The sequence below is a fragment of the Diachasmimorpha longicaudata genome, chromosome 9 (genome assembly GCF_034640455.1).
Source record: "Diachasmimorpha longicaudata isolate KC_UGA_2023 chromosome 9, iyDiaLong2, whole genome shotgun sequence".
Taxonomy (NCBI): Eukaryota; Metazoa; Arthropoda; class Insecta; order Hymenoptera; family Braconidae; genus Diachasmimorpha; species Diachasmimorpha longicaudata.
Window position 1 is genome coordinate 6,329,927 of NC_087233.1, and position 17,893 is coordinate 6,347,819.

The following is a 17,893-nucleotide window of genomic DNA, read 5'->3' on the forward strand; positions in this document are numbered from 1 at the left end:
CGCATGCTTCACTTACTCAAGATTCTCCACTTTTGCCGCTGACGAGGGTCAATGACCTTGTTTGTTTATCCTGAAAATCAACAACAATAAACGGTTCACGACGTGAGCTATTAAAGACGAAAATTGAATTATATTTTTTATTAAAATGGTTGTTGGGATAAAATAATATAAAATAATATGTTTGTACGATAGAATGTCCCATTACTATATATATATACATATATTACTACTATATATGTATATATATATAATTAAATAACAAATACGTTGAATATGTCGACACGAAACCCATTTTTCCGCTTGTTATTCTCGTTCAAATTCAGATCTTGTTCTTATTCCCATTTTTTCTCTTCTAAAAAATATTCCCGGGGGATATGTCAATGGACTCCTAGTCTCCGCACCCCCCAAGCGAGAATATCAAATGAAATGTCAGTCAGAATTTTTTAAAAACTGGAATACTCAAAAATAGAGAAATCGCACCCAAAATAACACTCTCAGTTGTCTCCTGATGAGCGGATGTCCTGCTGAGATGTCACAGCAATGTAAATATTACGTCTTCAGAGGAAGAAATACAGCGAGCAATGTCTGCAGGTAAATCCTTTCACCTTCTTGTCTGTCAGTGCGCCTGTACCAGCGGACCGTGGCGTTAGAAATTCATAGTAGTGGCAAGTTGAGCGGGAATCAATGTTCCTCGCAGTGGAAAAAGTTATTCTTATTGTTGAATTTTCAGTGAGTGAAGTCTTTTACCATTTTTCCATCAACATTGATAACTAGGGGAAGAATTCGTGTGCTATTTATTCTTCCACTTCTGTTTTATTGTGGTCGTTGAAGAATATATTTCATAAGCGCGAGAGACTGATAAGGAAAATACGTCACTCTTGATTCTAATTCTGGTCATATTTTTCCGTGTACTCAGTTGCTACTCGACGTTTGTGTGCATTAAAACAAACACCCAACGCGAGTGAAACTTGAAATACATTTTCTGGTTCGTTAAATGGTGTTTAATTGTGGTTTTTTAATTTTATAAATTTTTTAAGAAGTGATTGGTTTAAGGACCAGCTCTAGTTCATGTTTTTCCAAAAGAAGAGAAATTCCCAGGAGAAATTCTCCTGTTAACACAGGATAAGAGGCACAACGTGGTTAATTGTGAATTTTTTCCCGATTTTCTGTGATAATTTTTAAGAAATTTTATCAACAATTTCAGGACATGTCTCGATAGCATTAATTTTTTTCATAAACGAGAAATTGAATTTTTTTTTCCACTCTAGGGTTTTTATAGAAAATTTCTCTTCTTGGAGTTACGGAATAATACAAAACGTAGTGAATTCAACATTTGCGATTAGAATAGGCCTGAAAAACGCTGTAGTATTGACATCGAGTGGTTCTAGCTTTCACTGCATCTTTATGTGCTCAGACCATCCCCACTCGAGGTGCCCCACACATATACCTGTGCAGTCGCGACCCAGTTTGATATACCTGTGTTGGCAGCACGTGCACAACTGTCTTGACAGATAATAGCCGCACTAAAAGCGACTCGTGCATTGTCGATTCTGAAATGTGAAAATGAAACCATACAATTAAAAATTATTCAATGACCTGAGTACATGGGCTATCGTTCAGGGTCGACGATTGTACATCCGAAAAAGGAAGTGGAGCGCGGATAATGTAAACAGGCTTTGAATGTTATTACACCAGTTGACTTTCATTTTTAATGAGATTCGTTTTTGTTCACGCTCTCTGAGGAAAGTGAGGACTAATTGTGGTTTCGGTTGAGAAGGTTGATAAGCAATTGGTTGAAACGGGGATTTGTCAAGTTCCGATGAATCATTGCCTGTAGAATTGTTTTTAATATTTTAAACGGTGAAAAGAATTGACATGGAAATTGTGGGGAATTTGCAGAAAAAATGTTACGTATTACCTGAATTTTTCAATTCATCGAACCAAAATATCTGCTTCACTGATTCTTTTTCTTTATAATCCACCAGTGAAAATAGTGACCCGTGAACATTCGAAATCACTTTGTTTGATGGAATTGTATATCCCGAAAACCACAATATTATTCACATAGAAATCCTTTAAAGTCAATTTTTCCGAATATAGGTCACATGAGTTCTCTGATGTACCAGTGAGGAAGAATAAAAAACCATTGCAAGGAAAAAAGCGAAATGTCGCTGAAGAAGAGCTTTTGCACTCTGGAATACCCAATAATTTGTTGAATTCACGATTAAAAAAAAATTCACTCATTGAAATTTTAAGCGTTATCTAAAATACCTTTGCAATTGAGCATTCCATCTCGCTGTAACTCACATCATTTGTTATTAAGTCTAAATCACCTGATATCTTGACTCGATTAATGTCGAATTAACGTTCAGTAAATTCTACACTTTATCTCCTTCAAATATTTTCACTTTACGGAAATACAAATAGTCTCACTTTCAATAAATAAACGAGCGATTATTTACCGCAACTAATGGCTTTTTTTAAATAAACATTTTCCGATGTTTTCATTAACCAAAAATGAGTTGCAGCCTCTCCAGAACAATATTATTTCAATCATGTAAATTATGTTTTCGTATTTGTCTATACTATCGCATATCCATAATGCAATATTTGATTGTGTTACTTTACTTTCCATTAGTGATTCACCGACAACACATTCTCACTTGCTGTAATTAAAACCCTCCAATTCAAACAAGACCGTGAGTTCCGTAATTATCAGGAACTGTATTTCTTCGTGTACGAAAATTACAACTACAAATTTTCATTTGAAATTGAAACTTTCATCCTCATCGAAAAACCCGCTTTGACTTCAGCGCAATAACAACTGAGTATTTTCCTTCCCCGGTTGGCTGTGCTCCCACCCCCTAACATTCAACCCCCGGCCATTGAATTTTATCGCAAATCAACAGGACAAGCGAGCCGAGAATAATCACAGCGATATATACGCTTCACGTGTATCCGATTTTTTTGCATTAAAAGCAAAAAAAAAATACGGAGGAAGTGGGGATGATACGCTGGGGGGGGAAACCCGTCGAACCCTTCGCGCGTACACCTTTTTCGACCAATGACCCGTGCTCGATTTTTGTACATCGCTGGACTCACTCGGTTCCTGTGTGAATTCCCCAGCTCGTCGACGCAGTTTTTCTGTCGCTGCTCGAGGCGTGGTATTTTTGTTATGACAGTCAGCTCTACTTTCCCTCATCTCTCCCTCACTGGATCCACCCTCCCCCCAGCATCCCTGTATATTCAGTTATGTTGCTTTATTCATTGCTTCGCACCGTGGATATTATACCGCTGCGGCTGCTCCCTCGTGGTTAGCCCTCCTCCCTCGGCCCTTTTTTTATTCTTCCGTGAAAACCCAGCGCTTCTTATCCTTTGAATTTTCACGGCATCTTCATCCTTTTTTATCGCTTCTTCGGGGAGGATTTCAGAATGGAGGGATTATCTTGTACGGTATTCGCTTCGATTCAATACTGGGCTCATCGATTTTTGTCCTTTGTACATTTATTGGTACGACGGGCAGATAGTGGAGGTCAATTACATGACTTTAGTGAGGGTATAATCCACCTCCGAGTGCCTGTGAACATAAAATGTAAATGAGAAAAAAGCCTAGAATATTTCGATGTCAATATTGACACCGTTTCAGTTCAGAAGCAGTCAATATCTCACTATTTTCCTCTTCTAATGGTTCACCAGGATCAGAGTCATAAAATATGAATGTGAAATTTGAATGATGACACATGTAAGTGCGCGCTGGGTCGACGACTGTGCAATCAGCCTGTTGGAAGGTGCAAAGGGCGACGGAAATTCCGTGGAAACGGAGAGCGAAGACGAGACTGACGTCGAGGATCTCCCTTTAATTCACGATAAACATCGGTTGATACCTAACATTCCAAGGATGACGCAGGACGAGAGTACGAGGATTAACCGCAGCATGTTTAGCATCGGATCACGCACGGTGAGTCGTAAATTATTAATTTCAACATTGATTACAACAATTAATAGGATTTTACATGCAATAGAACGTCGTTGTGAAGGAGACAATGGAGTCCTCTCCCAATATCGAATACTAAAAATAGAAAATTATGTAAGACGAGAGTTTAGTCAATTTTAATCCCTAGAATGGGCCCGAACAAAGGGGCCTCATCAATCCCTCCCCAAAAAATACCAGTAGCCTCCTTTCGTCTCTCCTCGGACATTACCGTAGTCACGAAGACCACGAAAACATGTGGAGATGATTGAAATTTGAATCGTAATGATTGTCATTTGCGGACGCTGGTAAATTGAGACAAAAGGATATTCCCTCGTTAGGAATGTGAATGAGCATTAGCTGTAGTTGAGTAATTTGTTATTCCCATGGATGAGAATAAGAGCCAAAGGCCTGCACAACGCCAATTCCACGTTTAAAGCATCACTGGGTGAGGAGAGATAGGATGATGGGGCTGGGGTGTGGGAGCATGAGAGGGAAAGCCCTGAACTCTGTACGGTGAATTTTAACGAGGGCTTTTTCACCGAGGATAAATGAATCCGGTGTACTTTATATTATACTGTGTGCACAGTGCAGCCTCCTATCCTGGCGAAATTCCCCAGTTCTGTGGGTATTATCCGAAATTGTGGTTATTACAAAGTATTTTCCTTTCAGATGAAAGCATTTTCAATTGTCAATTATTAATTTCATTGCGGAATTATCTGGTATTTTGTCTTATTTGAAAATATCATATTTTGAAACTGAAAATGTAATGCACCTAAATCTAATCCAATCTAATCTATTTAATAAATTATAATTAAGTCGTTTGGCGTGAGTTGTGTGCGGTAATTTATAGCAGTTGAATGTTAATAATATTAGTTTCCGATCTCTTCCCCAACTGCCCTGGGGAGGATGACATTTCAGTTTGGAACACCCCGTAGAAGGTACCAGGAGGGCGATACCATTGTGCACGCGAATTCCTAATTGTTTACACAAATGAGGTACCATAGATTTGCATACACATGACGTGAATTCATTTTCGGAGAGCTAAATATTCCGGTTTTGAATCGGACCAGTAGCTGCGGAACGTTACTGGCCAGACGGTCGCCATGGGAAAATTGCAATTTGTTATGCGGTAAATGAGGACGATACTCGTGGAGACGGGGAGAACAGCGGAAGTTGAGAGAAAAGATCAGTCGAAAAGAGGAAAAATATACTGGTGTCTGCCGAGCTTTATGGTAATAAGACCAGTTGCTCCGGTTGAGCTTCGATGTTGCTTCATATCCAGTGCAATGGACATATTCGAGGGAGCAAAAACATATCTTTGTAACGCCAAATGGAAATGACATGCAGCGATATTGTTTTAGTGTTTTACCTGGAAACAGTATCTGTTGAAAGACAAACTGTGATAAAAAATATTTATGGAGCCAGAAATGGCCGGGAAATTAAACGCAGAGATGAAAAAAATGATGGATTCGTACGAATTCGTTTCACTAAAAAAATTCGGGGCATTTCTGGGCAAGTTTACATCCAGACATGTTTTTTCTTCTGTATTTTTTATTCATTCTTTTGTCTCTCATTTTTCGTTATTTCAGTTGGAGAAGTTTCACATCGGGATAAACTTTGCAGTTGCGATCGAAAAAGAGATATCCGCGCTGGGAGGTTTTCTTTTTTTGACGGGAAGTGTAAAATGAGAGGCAATTCGCGAAAATGCGTAGGAAAACTTTTCATATGAATATGTTATAACGTCGTTGGCCGTCGAAATATCGTTAGGCAGAGTCGTAGAATTTTAATATACGCTTTTGCTGGTGTGTTGGGAAAACTCGTGTTGACTTCTGCAATATTGTCATGATTTTTTTGACCACCCTGAGGGGATTGACATCGAATAAGTTGAAAATACTTGACCGCTCGGCGGAAACGCTTGAGACTTCTACGATTTTTACTGCATAAGAAACCGGAAAAGCGGTAATTAGTCGAGTCCCCTTTTAAATAAATGAGTAAAACGATTTCTGTCACCGATCCGGTGAGCGAAGTCAGGTCATCTTCATGGAACCATAATTCTAATCTGGTCGTAGCCTACAATAATCCACTTTATCTTATCCTGAGGCTGAAAACGTAAAAAAATTATTATTTTGATTGTTCACAAAACTACCATTGGGTAACAAAACATATATTTATTTTTTTTTTAATATTGGAAAAAAAAATATCTCACCAGAACGATCGGACGCACGAAAACAGAGGATTCAATGCACCACTGGTGTTGGTAAATTTGCTTGACTAGCTGGGGGGGTTTCCCCGCAATGAGAACGTCAGCTGATTGCATATACTATCTATATGCACCACCACTCAGTTATACCGCACACACACGAGTTGAATAATTGTAGATAATTCGAGATAGCAAATTGTCCCTGGTGAGCAGTTGGAGACGAAACGTGAGATTACGAGGAATGCCATAATTAACTCATCATCTTTCCTCAATCGAGTAATTCCGCTACCCGTCCCCTCTCCCTTCTCGAATGAAGGAGGAATAAAAAACATTTACCGAGTATTGACGATGAGAATGTCATCACCAACTCCGTTTTATTTGAAAAAAAAAAATGCAATTACAATGAAAATTATTATGATGCGACTATCAAGTGATTATCAAATTTTCGCCGTCTCTGTCATCAAATCCAGGAACCCTAGCAATTTTAATTCGGACACGAGGTGTCGTTACCCCACTTCCTGATGACTTCTCCAACAAGACCTATTTACCCCCCAAAAACAATGGGTTCTCCTCCCCCCGTTGGCATTCCAGTCGATATTTTCATTGTTCAGAAGCCCCGAAAACTTTCCAAAGTTCGTGTAAACGAATCAAAAATCCACCGAGTCTATTTTCCAGACGACTATCTCTAACTAGGACTGCCCCTATCCAATTCTATGATTCCTCTCATGAAACAACGATGAAAACACGCGCAGTTGGAACTTGATTAAAAGTTTATCCCATCCACAACGCACGGAGGACAACATTTACGATTCTTCGACGGACCCAGAGTGAGATTAAATAGAGACGAAAACCTTCCGACGGGCATTGTTTTCTCGTCTTAATTAATTTTCCAGGAGTTTAAAACCCAATTGAAAGTCCAACAGAGGACTTTTTAGAGGGATGAATGGTGGAAGGGGTTGAAAGTAAAAAAAATCATTTATCTTTCGATCATCTTCTGTCCAAATAATTCAATCAGAAGGGCCTTCCCATCATCTCAAACTCTTTATTGGATTTCTGGTGACAGGATTTTCGTGATAGAAGGGATTATAACTGGATAAATTATCCATTTTATCAACGCAATAATTTTTTATCATTCCCCAAAATCAAATCTGACCCAATGGGCCGCGCGTTGAAAACTTTTTCTCGCGAAATGATATTTCAATCGATGAATTCCGATTAGTTACATCCATTCCCCCACGAGAATAATTTTTTTTCCCCCGTAAACTCATTTCCATATTTGTTTCAACTGGGTCAATTAATATTTACGTGGAAATTCATTCCCATTTTTTCGGGACAAAAATCCAATTGTGATAAGAGGCTTTAGAGAGCTGTAAAATTGAACGCCCTAACGATCTGAACGATATTGCTTTTTTTTTTCTGATAACCTCAAACTGATAAATATCCTTTTTATGCCCTTTTTTCGAGGGGGTGATTTTTTCCCTCCCTTTTACTGTGTACAATATTGAAGCCTATTGAGTCCGAAGTTATGAAGTATAGTTATTGGCGTGGGGTTACCGCGTGGGAGCGTAACACAGTCACCGACAGTCGCAATATGCTCGATTTTTCATTTTATTCATGCGAATAAAGTAACTTTTTTTTACAGCTTAGCAATTCACGAATGTTTGCATAGGGAATTTATTGGATGTTGTTAATTATTATTTTTTCATTCCCCGGAAACCTGTTTTATTTCTGTTTCTGTATTTATTTCGCATTGTCAGTTAGTTTGAGGGGGAGGTATTCATGAACTAGCAATTTATGTGGGACATTAGCAGCATCATAGCGGAGTCGGGATTGTTTCCGACATTTAATGCTAAATTAATCTTAAGTAATTAAATGGAAAAGTTAATTTTTAATATTGCTCGAGAGGATCCTCAGTGGTAATTGAATTTTAATGAACGAAAATTGCCCAACGAGGGTTGATAGATGAACACGTGGTAACAATTAACATTTTTAAAAAATGCAATAAAGCATTGGAAATTCGGGGTCTTTAACAAATCCAGTACTTTTGTTGACTATTTCACGATTTAATTACCTGGCCTATAACTCAACTCGGGCCATTTAACGTGCTCGACAAAGCCCAGTGATATACGACCTCTGCTTCGTAGTACGCTGGATACCGAAAGCTGTCTCCCCCTTTGGTACACACACATCTGGAGATAGGGATCAAGAGGATGAGCTTTCAGTCATTTTCCAACTACTGGGAATCCTCCAGCCTGTTTATATCCCGTTGATCGTGAGTTCTAACGGTGAAGGGTATGATTGCGCTGAAAAAAAAAAACAAGTATTTGTAGCAGATATCCATTTAGTTCAAACATATTTTTTACCACATTTTTGTCTCTAACCATTCGGTAGCATATTTACGTGTTTGAACTAGAAACGTGAGACCGAAAAAAATTTATTGCAAAAATGAATGGAATTTGATTTCTCCACAGGTATCGCATTTCATCGAGATATTTTTCCATTGTAGCGAGATATTTTTCACGAAAATTCCTCACCTCACATTTTTTCATCTTTTTGTTTGACCGTATTAATTAACGAATACAACCCCTCTATTCGTCAGCAATATTCAACAGCTATGTAATCGAAACCCAATATAACTTTTCATTGAATTCATAAATTTTTCCGTCACTGCCTAGTTCTCGTGTAAAAATTTCCTCATGAAATTTCGTTCTGGAAAAATGTTCAATTTTCCGCACTGCGTAACTCCATGATATCGTAATTAAGATATTTCCAGTGAGAGTGGAATACAAATACCCAATAATTCCCAATCAATCAATTTTCAGTTGATTGCCCCCCCTGATCGATCCCACCTCATCAATTCCCTCCCTCCCAGAGCATATTCACAATTTATACTCCAGATTTGCTGCTTCGATAGGAAAAATTAAGGATTATTTCTCTCTCTGACGATCTTTTGCTCTCCGTGCACCGTAAATAGCGTCTAAAATTAATATCGGGTTGGCAGAATGAGCGAAAATATTTTCCTCCCTCGGCTTAAAAAGGAGTGCGCGTCTCATGGAAATGGGGTGTATATAGTCGCGTCTGACGGAGCTTCCGTCCTTGGGGCAACTCAAGTACGCAGCTTGATATCTCGTAAAATCCTCCGGCCAAGAGTGGTGTCGCTTATTACAAACGGAGGATCCTCCACGTTTCTCGTTAGCCGGCTTCTTAGGTCAGAAAAATGCCCTCTTTTTTGTGAACCCGACTCGCTATTTCCTGTAGATTGTCGGCCATACTTCAGACTCACGTCAGAAGGGAATTCTTAATTATCGGCGTTCATTATTATCAAACTACGACAGCTTTCGTGGAGTTGGATTCTATCAAAGAAATGCTTTGGCAAACTCCAGGCGAGGTTCAAAGGCCTTGTATCATATGTTGATGGCAACCGGGAACGAAACACTGGCATTCGATACTTCCAATGGGAATCAACATGAACTCGCAACCTGGTCATAAGTGAAGAGGACTTCACAGAGGATATCACATTTGGTTGAAATTCTATTGCCCGTAATGAAAGGTCTGACGGGATTTTTCCGCTCCATCAAAATCCCACCCCAATGCACTGATATTCGAGGCTCATAGAGCGGTTTAGGGTTCGTTGAATCAGTGATGAGTTTGGTAATGACTAGGATTTTGATAATCAATAGTTTCATGAGAATATTCCGTCCAGGACGCAGAGGAGACAAGAAAAACGTGAAAAAACATGGGACTGGAATCCCTGGAATATTCCAGGAGCCCTAGAAAAATTGTAAATCACCTCAGGAAGACAATTCCCAGTCCAGTGGACATTTTCTGCAAGAGATTATGCAGTCCAGCTGCACAATATAATTTTAAATAAAAAAATCAATAGAATTCCCTATCGGATTCACCAAGTCTTTCAGTGAAATCCTCTCGTCTGCGATTGTTTAGACGATAGAGAGAGAGAGAATCTTTTTTCAATCAAGAAATTCTTCATAAAACTTCGCCTCAAGCTATAATATCCCCTTCGTTATTTATGTTCAACGTTTGCCGGTTGAATGACGCCAGGATCGATACCACCGTCACATTACAGTCTGTGACACAACGGGGCTCCACGGAAAGGGTAGATAGTGGATAGCTTCAACTGGCTACGTGTATTATTCACAAATTTATGCAAAGTACCAGCGATGATCGATGGAAACTTGATTCAACAGATTAATGGCCAGTCAATCTCTCGTGTCGTCAAAGGGATTCGAATCAGTTGGAGGCATGATTAACAGACTCTGCATCACTTCCATTCAATCACCTCCACTGCTGTATCAAATGACATTAACCGAATGCATTCGGCGCCCGGTGAACCGGTGGAAGTTTCCGGAAATTTAAAAATTCATTGGCGAACAGCTGTTGACGTTTGTGGCCTTGCTTTGGTGGTACTATTGAAGTAGATTCTCATCGATTCCACGACAAAAGCAGGTAGAGCCCCTCGAGTGAAGTCCTCCACACTCAGGAAGTCACTGGATCTCTAGAAAAATTTTAACCAATTTTTAATCAACTCTGAAAAACCAAATCAGTTATCCTCGATCGGTTAATTCCAATCAACATTCCAATCTGCTTATTACGCAATTATACGCTCAGCTGTGCACTTGGTCCAGCCAAGGGCTTTGAGATGTACCGTATAAAGCTATTGGTTATTGGCCTGTGCTTAGCAAAACAGATCAGGGGATATCTATAGCAAACAGTATATTGGCTGCATCAGGCCTATGTATTTGATTAGGCGTGATGGCTATGTATGTTTGGAGCCTGGTGTCTCTACTCTCGCCGTTTCTACATGGCACAGCTGTAATACGAACCAAGGGACAGCCACAAATTGTAGATAGGCGTCTACGGGAATCGTATGCAAAGCTGGTGGTTGGCAAACCCTCCTCCCCCGCCCCTTCACCCCTTTCCCACGTTTCTGGAAGCATCGGGTATCCTCGACATACTGTATCCTATCGTCTGGTATCCATGTGCCACGTACCCACGCAATACTTTTATCCCTCATTTCTCTCCTGATAAGCTTCACTCTCTGTTCCATAAATATTCTGATCCCTAATATTTCTTAAAATCATCTTCTTGATGTGGAATCTTAGGTGACATTCAGGGAGAGCAACGTGGGGAGAAAAAAATCTGTCTGATGTCGAAGATCTTGCAGAAATTGTCATTGGAAGACCTTCCAAAGCCCTTCCTGGTGATCTTATGGTAATATTCTACAAGGGAGGTGGGTTTTTATCGAATCGAATCGAAATCTTTGGTTCGTGAAGCCTAAAATCCGTCACATGTTCATTCGATTTCGAGTTAATAAACCAGGAATGTATTCTGTGACGTTCTGTAAGACTACAATTGTTTATTAAATCGCTTGGGAGGGATTTTTTTTACAAAAAAAATCCCGAGGTTTCTCTAATTGAAAAATTCCATTTCACGAGCTTCAGGAGCGTTCAGTTCTCTCATTCGTTTTCCCCCATCAATCAAGCTCAAAACTCTAACAATTTCAACTCCTCTCATGTTTCTGTACGGTTGGAAACTCTCGACATCGTTGATTTGTAAATTTTAGGGTATTCTATCCTGGAATAGCCTCAAGCCTGGCCAATGAAGGGGAACAATGGGAATTTTTATCCTGGCCATAGACTCTGGGAGAACGTATAAAAGAATATATCAAGCTGCGGACACTGACAGCACATTACGTTATTCAACAGGGTTTATTAACAGATAATAAAGTTAAGAGAGGAATATGGGTATGAAAACCAAAGCCAAATAAAATTGGCCGAGTTAATTAAGTTATAAAATAAAATCGTGTTACCGGAGGACTGGGAGAAAATTGAAGGACCGAAAATTCAATTGTACTCGGATCTATTGTTATCAAATAACGAATTTTTAAATATTTATTCGTTCAAAGAGAACCTGCCTGAGCCAAACGTTTCCTTCGCGTATTTAGCGAACCGTTTAGCGAACGTATCTCGATATTCCTGGCAATTCAATCGATCCTAGTCCCAAAGTTAGATTTCATCAAAGTTCATGGAATTGAGTATTTCCCTTATGTCATATAAATTCAATAGAAATGTTTGTGTCTTTGACAAGCTTTCTGCCGCGCTTTCGTATGTATATTTCGAAGAAAAACTGTAACGAGGGCTTCACTTCAAAGCCGTCCAAATCCGTCCTTTCATATTTTAACCTCAGTGCGTTATGTATTCTGCTGCCGAGCATTTTGTTGAGCTTTGATGCACAGGCCATGATTCCCAGTCGTCTCTGTGAAGACTGGAAATGAAATAGCTTTAAGAGAACCTAAGGAGCTTTCCAAGTTTGGCGCAAAATTTGCTCGCTCGACGCATATTTTTTGAGTTAAAAAAAATCGAGTCCCTCAAGTTGAATGAAACATCTCCAGGGGATTCATTTGTGTTGCGTGAGAGCGGTTTATGGAGCAGTTGGGTAATTGCTTACTGCACCGAAAATTTTTGTTCTGTTGATGATCATTGAGGAATGTTCATAAGAATAATAATGCAGAAGAGCCCGGCTCTTGATCGATTTTGTCATGAGCTATGACCTCGCTAGTGACCGTTTGGTCGAGTCGATTCTTTCGATCTAAGTTGCACTTTCTGTCTCATTATTTTTAATGAGGCAAACTTTCACGGTGAAGGAAGAAAAGCGTTTGTATTGTGTTGTGCCAGGAATATCTGTGACCTTCATTATTATTCTTTCTTCTGTCTTTTCAGGATATTTTGCATAGTTTGCCGTTCAATTTTTTGCATTATTCGTGACGTTCTGGGAGCCCCTTCTCTTTTAATATTGATTTTAGTAGTCGACTGATGGGGGATCAACGCACCTTTTGCTAAATAACAGAGTCATTCATCCGAAGCAAAGGTGGAAATAATTTTGTTAATTTTGGAGACTCATTTTTGGATGAAGAAGATTATCAGTTGTTTGTCCGTTATCACGAGCATTGCACGATATGGCAGAGAAGAGGATTGGTATAAAGCCAGCAGTAGCTCCCTACTCCAAGGATCAGAGGTACACAATAGAGTAAATGGAAGTATAAACCGTCAACGGAAAGCTCACGGAAAACATTCATGAGGTCCGAGTCACATCGTTGTGACGTGGGTCTCAGGTGATATCGCCGAACAAACAACGTGTGCTTTCTTTTACACCAAAAGGTCAGACGAGATAACAGGATGAGAAGTTCCCCAGATCACGAATGTTGACGTTTTTCTTCATCATTATTTTTGTACGACAATGACAATGGAAAAAACCCACCTCTGGACATCGATTTCCCGACGTATTACGGGTTTAAGGTGCGACCTGAACATCTGTCACTCCAGAAAAATCGAATGTCTGAATTGAACATTTTGTAGAATTTTTTTCATCTGCAAAAAAAATTCGGAATAATAATTTTGAACTTTTGGAGCAGTACAAGTCCCTCGAAAATTCTGATACGTTTCGAGAAATTTTTATTGGGCTTTTCTCTCATCATTGTCCGGATAATTCACTGTCCGTTTCCTTCATCGCAGTGTGAAAAGCCTTCCGAGCAATGAAATAACTGAAAGAATCTGGCTTTCAACTATCGATCAGTCTATCACCATTATCCCTCCCCCATATCACTATCCCAGAGCGATTTAATGTGATGCATTTCCCAGTTTTTAGCATTGAGAGACGGAGATAGCGATGCATTTACCAATTTTACGATGGTGCAGTGCTCCACATTGGCTCTGGCATATACATAGAATATACAAAAGGACGTTTTACGATGTCTCATCGATATTGTTGTCTATGCTCCGTAGTGCATAAAGTATGCAGAATAAAATGGAGGTATGCCGCGAAGCTCGGTAGTTGAGACCGGGGGAAATCTGCACGGGTATCTGGAGCATAAGGCACTTTTATGACATCGTCAAATATTAATTACGAGGCAATCATGGCGGAATCTCAACCCCGGTGAATACTGGATGTGTATTTTCGTTGGAAGAGCCAACCAGAGGTATTTCATATTTCCCAAGGGATGCGATTCCTAATGAAAAAGAGAATTTAAAAATATCTTACAGAGGGGGAGGGATCAGAGCTTTCATATCACATCAATGGAAAATTTTCGCCGCGGGATCTTGGTGAACCTTATTGGAATGTTTGATGGAATCCACTTCATATTAAATTTTCAGGGCATGTTGTACGGAATCGCCCCGGAATTGACCATCAGAGTGAAAATTTCAACGTTATTGTGTAATGTAGATATTATCCAGCCAAAAGATAATAATCTACGATTTTTTATCACCAAAAAAGCACGAAAAGCTGCCACATATTTTCCTGAAGGAGATCTACGAATCGTCTCAAAATAACCGAATGACGATGAACCCGAATGTCTTTTTGTAAAAATAAATCCATAAGAAAGATATGGAATACGGAAAAGGCCTCATCGAGGAAAGAGAAATCCTGAGAAAACGAGGAGTTATTCTGGTCACGAGTTGAAGCTTATTGCCCGTGATTTTACACGATCAGTTGGTAGCGACGGGCGTCGAACGGAATAAAAAGGGCAAAAATTGTGAAGAACGAAGAAGTGAGTGAAGGCGACCCCATGTTGAGGCCCTGGGGCGTTTAAAAAAAGCCCACTGGGGGAAAAAAAAAACTAGTGGAAAAGGCTCTTCACGTGACAGCCCCTGTTTACCCAGTTCCGTAAGCTCAACGAGAGTTAGGCTACTTCGCGAAATTCACCGAGTTCCGCAGGGTATAATAGATTTATTTTTCTCCATTTTTAGTCATTTCTCTGCGCGCAGTGAACAACGTTCACAGGGTATTCGGCGTGGTACTAAAATTAAAGAATGAGGTGAAGAAGAAATCCACTTAATTATGTTGGGATTCAAGAATTTTTTTACTGTGGATGCAATTCCCTTTTGTTCTTGCTGGAGCAATTATTTTTAAGCTGGATATTTTCCACGGAGAGACTCCCCCAGAAGACGATTTTCGTTTCGCTGAAATCAATTCAATTTTAATGAGACAAAACGTTCATTCAATTCTTGAAAAAAATTCATTTGAAATCATGAAAATATTTACGAGGTAATTTTTTTCCTCCTGTCCAAGTTATTTACTTAATGAATTAATTAACTTGATTTTATGTTTCTAAGGGGGTGTGTGGGATGGCTCGAGGGTTAAATATTGATTAACAATTTTTTCCTCGTTTTTTTATTATGGATTTCCCGATCTCAGTGAGAACGTGCGCATCAAAAAACTTATTTTTTCCCAGTGCAAGATGCAGCAAGTGTATCCAGTCGTGAATTAAATATCGATAACCGTTGAGCCAATATGCAGTTCCTTGAGTGCCTCTCAGACATACTATACGTGCGGCCATAACCCAGAAATTGGTTGTCCTGCAATCGAGTACCATCAGGGTCACTCTCCCACACCAACATCATCTCCTCCACTTCTTATGTACCCAACGGTCCTCCTTCTTCGTTTTATTGTTCCACGTGACTCCGCATAAGAGCTCTGGTGAATTAATAAGACAGGAAATGGTTTTCCCCCGCAATACCAAGGTGAATTAAACTTACAAAAACATAAATATCCCGTGATAGCAGTGTTTGTGTGCAAAGAGATTGCAGCGGCGCCGGTACTTTTATTGATATTTCACCGAGTCTTTTCACCATTGCTCCATTGAGAAATCGTATGATTAGATGTGGAGATTCATTGATGGATATTTCATCTGAGAATAGTCTTCATTGAGACGTTTATTTATAATTAATCTTATTTATTACTGGGGTGTTATCTTCCGAGGGAATACAGGAGTTACTTATAAGATTCAACTTGCATTGGTTATTTACAGTTCAGGAAAAAATTTACTTGACAGAATTATGATCAACAGTTGAGCATTGATACATAAATTCCTGTCTGTCTGGCTGGGATTTTATTCTCATTCATATTGAATAATTTATCTGCGTGATTTTTGCATTAATATATTTCGTATTAAATGTCACTACGTGTTTTATGCTGAATTCCATAAAAAATTGACTGGAAAATTTATTAAAATTAAAAAATACTTTGCGTGAATGAAATTAATCGGCGGATTGTTTCATTTGAATTGGATGAATAATTCATTCCACGATAATTGAGATGCCCTCTTTCAAATAAATACATTAATTCATCGATTTCCAGCAACATTATTGTAGAAATAAAACAACAAAGGGGATATCGATGTTTTTGCTGTTAATGAGTCCCCTTCGGGAGAGGGCGTAGAATTTTACGTGATATTTAAATGTTTTTTTAATAATAAAAATTTCAATCCTACAATGGTTAGGGATTTATTTAAAGTAATTTTCCACCATCCTTGAGCCAACCTGGGACCGACCTCTCCTCGCAGCGAATTTTCAGAAAGATCTTTTCCGAAAAATTTTCTTTTCGGTCGTTTTTCTTCCTGGGTACGTGACATTTCAAAATAAATTCGTATTCTCAAGAATTTGAATGACAATTCCTCCACCAACTCCGGAATAAATTGCATTTCTGTCTTTAAGCACTTGAGGATGAAGTATTCGCCACAAAAGACAATCCTTTTGTCAGAGGTGTGAGTGATATCAGGTGGTAACCGCCTCGCTTCGTTCAAATCCCCACCTGATCTGCCCCGTGGCTGTTTGGCTCATTTACTCTTCGTTGCATCGCTCTATGTTTACCCCACGAGTCCTCGAGAAATTGCCCGAGGCATTTTTGATCTTCACTCATCTCCATTTCTCCTCGGTGTGCCTTCTCCACCACTTCTTACAGCCTTTCAACAGAATAAACACGAAAATGTGAACGAGATACTCTTCCAACTGGGTATTGCTTGGAAAAATTGATGTTTGTCCCTATGAAGATTTCGCAGACAAATTTTTCTCTCTCTAAATCAATGAAATGACATTACCATGGAATAATTTATAAAGAATTTATTTAAACAAATGGATAAAACATGTGTGTACACGTACATTTAGTTTAGTTCAAAGTGAATTATGTCTAGATATTTTTTTATATATTTTTCAAAGCACAAACTAACGCAAAAGGTTCCTATAAATAATCTAGAACAACTAAAAATTGTGTACACCCTATGGATCCAGCCCTACCCCAAATGAATGATGATAAATTGAGTCCATTAACCTCCAAAAATCAACCCACAATTCTCCCAAAACATTTAAAATTTCCTACCTTCCACCCCTCGATCGTAATGCCCATCGTCCTCCTGTAGACCCCTCCAGATCTCCAACATCTCGAGTACTTCCCAACAGCCACTGCCTCAATGAATCTCCTCATCGCTGTCCTGCGTCGAATTCCCACCATAACCTCCCTAATCAGTAATCACCGAGTGGCCCTTTCCCTCCAACTTTCGTCAGTCTCTCAATAAACGCACCCTTCCACTTGTCGACATTCAGGGTGTACAGCACCCACTGCACCAGACATTCAACAGGTACATACAACCGTCGAGAGTTTAACCCAACCACCTCTCTCCCTCGTACCGTCCTCTCCTCACCCCCTCCATCCATCCAGCCAAACCGTCGACCTCTTTTCTTCTCTCGACTCTTGTCCATTCCTCTCGATTCTCCCCCACCGACGCCTTTTCCCTCTCGTTCCATAACCCACCACCACCACTCCATTTTAGCGGGTCTTCCAAGAACTGCGCTGTATCTCGAATTCGCGGAATTCTCTCTCTCTCTCCTCGGTGCTCCCCCCTCGCCCGTAGTGGCTCCAAAAAATCCCCT

At 39.5% G+C, this 17,893-nt stretch overlaps 2 protein-coding genes across 10 annotated transcripts in view; one reads left to right on the forward strand and one right to left on the reverse strand.

Moving 5' to 3' along the window:
• Nucleotides 1–480: 480 nt before the first annotated feature.
• Nucleotides 481–17,824, reverse strand: LOC135165736 (uncharacterized). Of its 2 annotated transcripts, XM_064127323.1 has the most exons (7): nucleotides 17,343–17,824; nucleotides 10,347–10,686; nucleotides 8,245–8,476; nucleotides 6,180–6,293; nucleotides 3,103–3,577; nucleotides 1,448–1,550; nucleotides 481–625 (listed from the first exon to the last, which is right to left on the reverse strand). In XM_064127323.1, exons 5-7 carry the CDS (start codon nucleotides 3,200–3,202, stop codon nucleotides 550–552), a joined length of 279 nt encoding a protein of 92 aa, XP_063983393.1. In that variant the 5' UTR covers nucleotides 3,203–3,577; nucleotides 6,180–6,293; nucleotides 8,245–8,476; nucleotides 10,347–10,686; nucleotides 17,343–17,824; the 3' UTR covers nucleotides 481–549. The 2 variants fall into 2 exon arrangements, 1 of the variants encoding a protein (XP_063983393.1); XR_010299562.1 differs by lacking the exons at nucleotides 481–625; nucleotides 1,448–1,550; nucleotides 3,103–3,577; ... (1 more) ...; nucleotides 8,245–8,476; nucleotides 10,347–10,686 and adding an exon at nucleotides 16,409–16,929.
• Ome (omega) overlaps nucleotides 850–17,893 on the forward strand; it is a 173,916-nt gene continuing 156,872 nt past the window's right edge. For 6 of the 8 annotated variants that reach the window (XR_010299561.1, XM_064127305.1, XM_064127313.1 and 3 more), the window contains exons 1-2: nucleotides 850–985; nucleotides 3,697–3,958. Coding sequence is in view for 6 of the 8 variants with exons in the window: in XM_064127305.1 (XP_063983375.1) it covers nucleotides 3,731–3,958 (228 nt within the window). In the remaining 2 variants the exon portion in view is untranslated. Of the gene's footprint in view, nucleotides 986–1,015; nucleotides 1,147–3,696; nucleotides 3,959–17,893 lie in introns of those variants that run through there. The other 2 variants (XM_064127299.1, XM_064127308.1) reach the window with 2 other exon arrangements.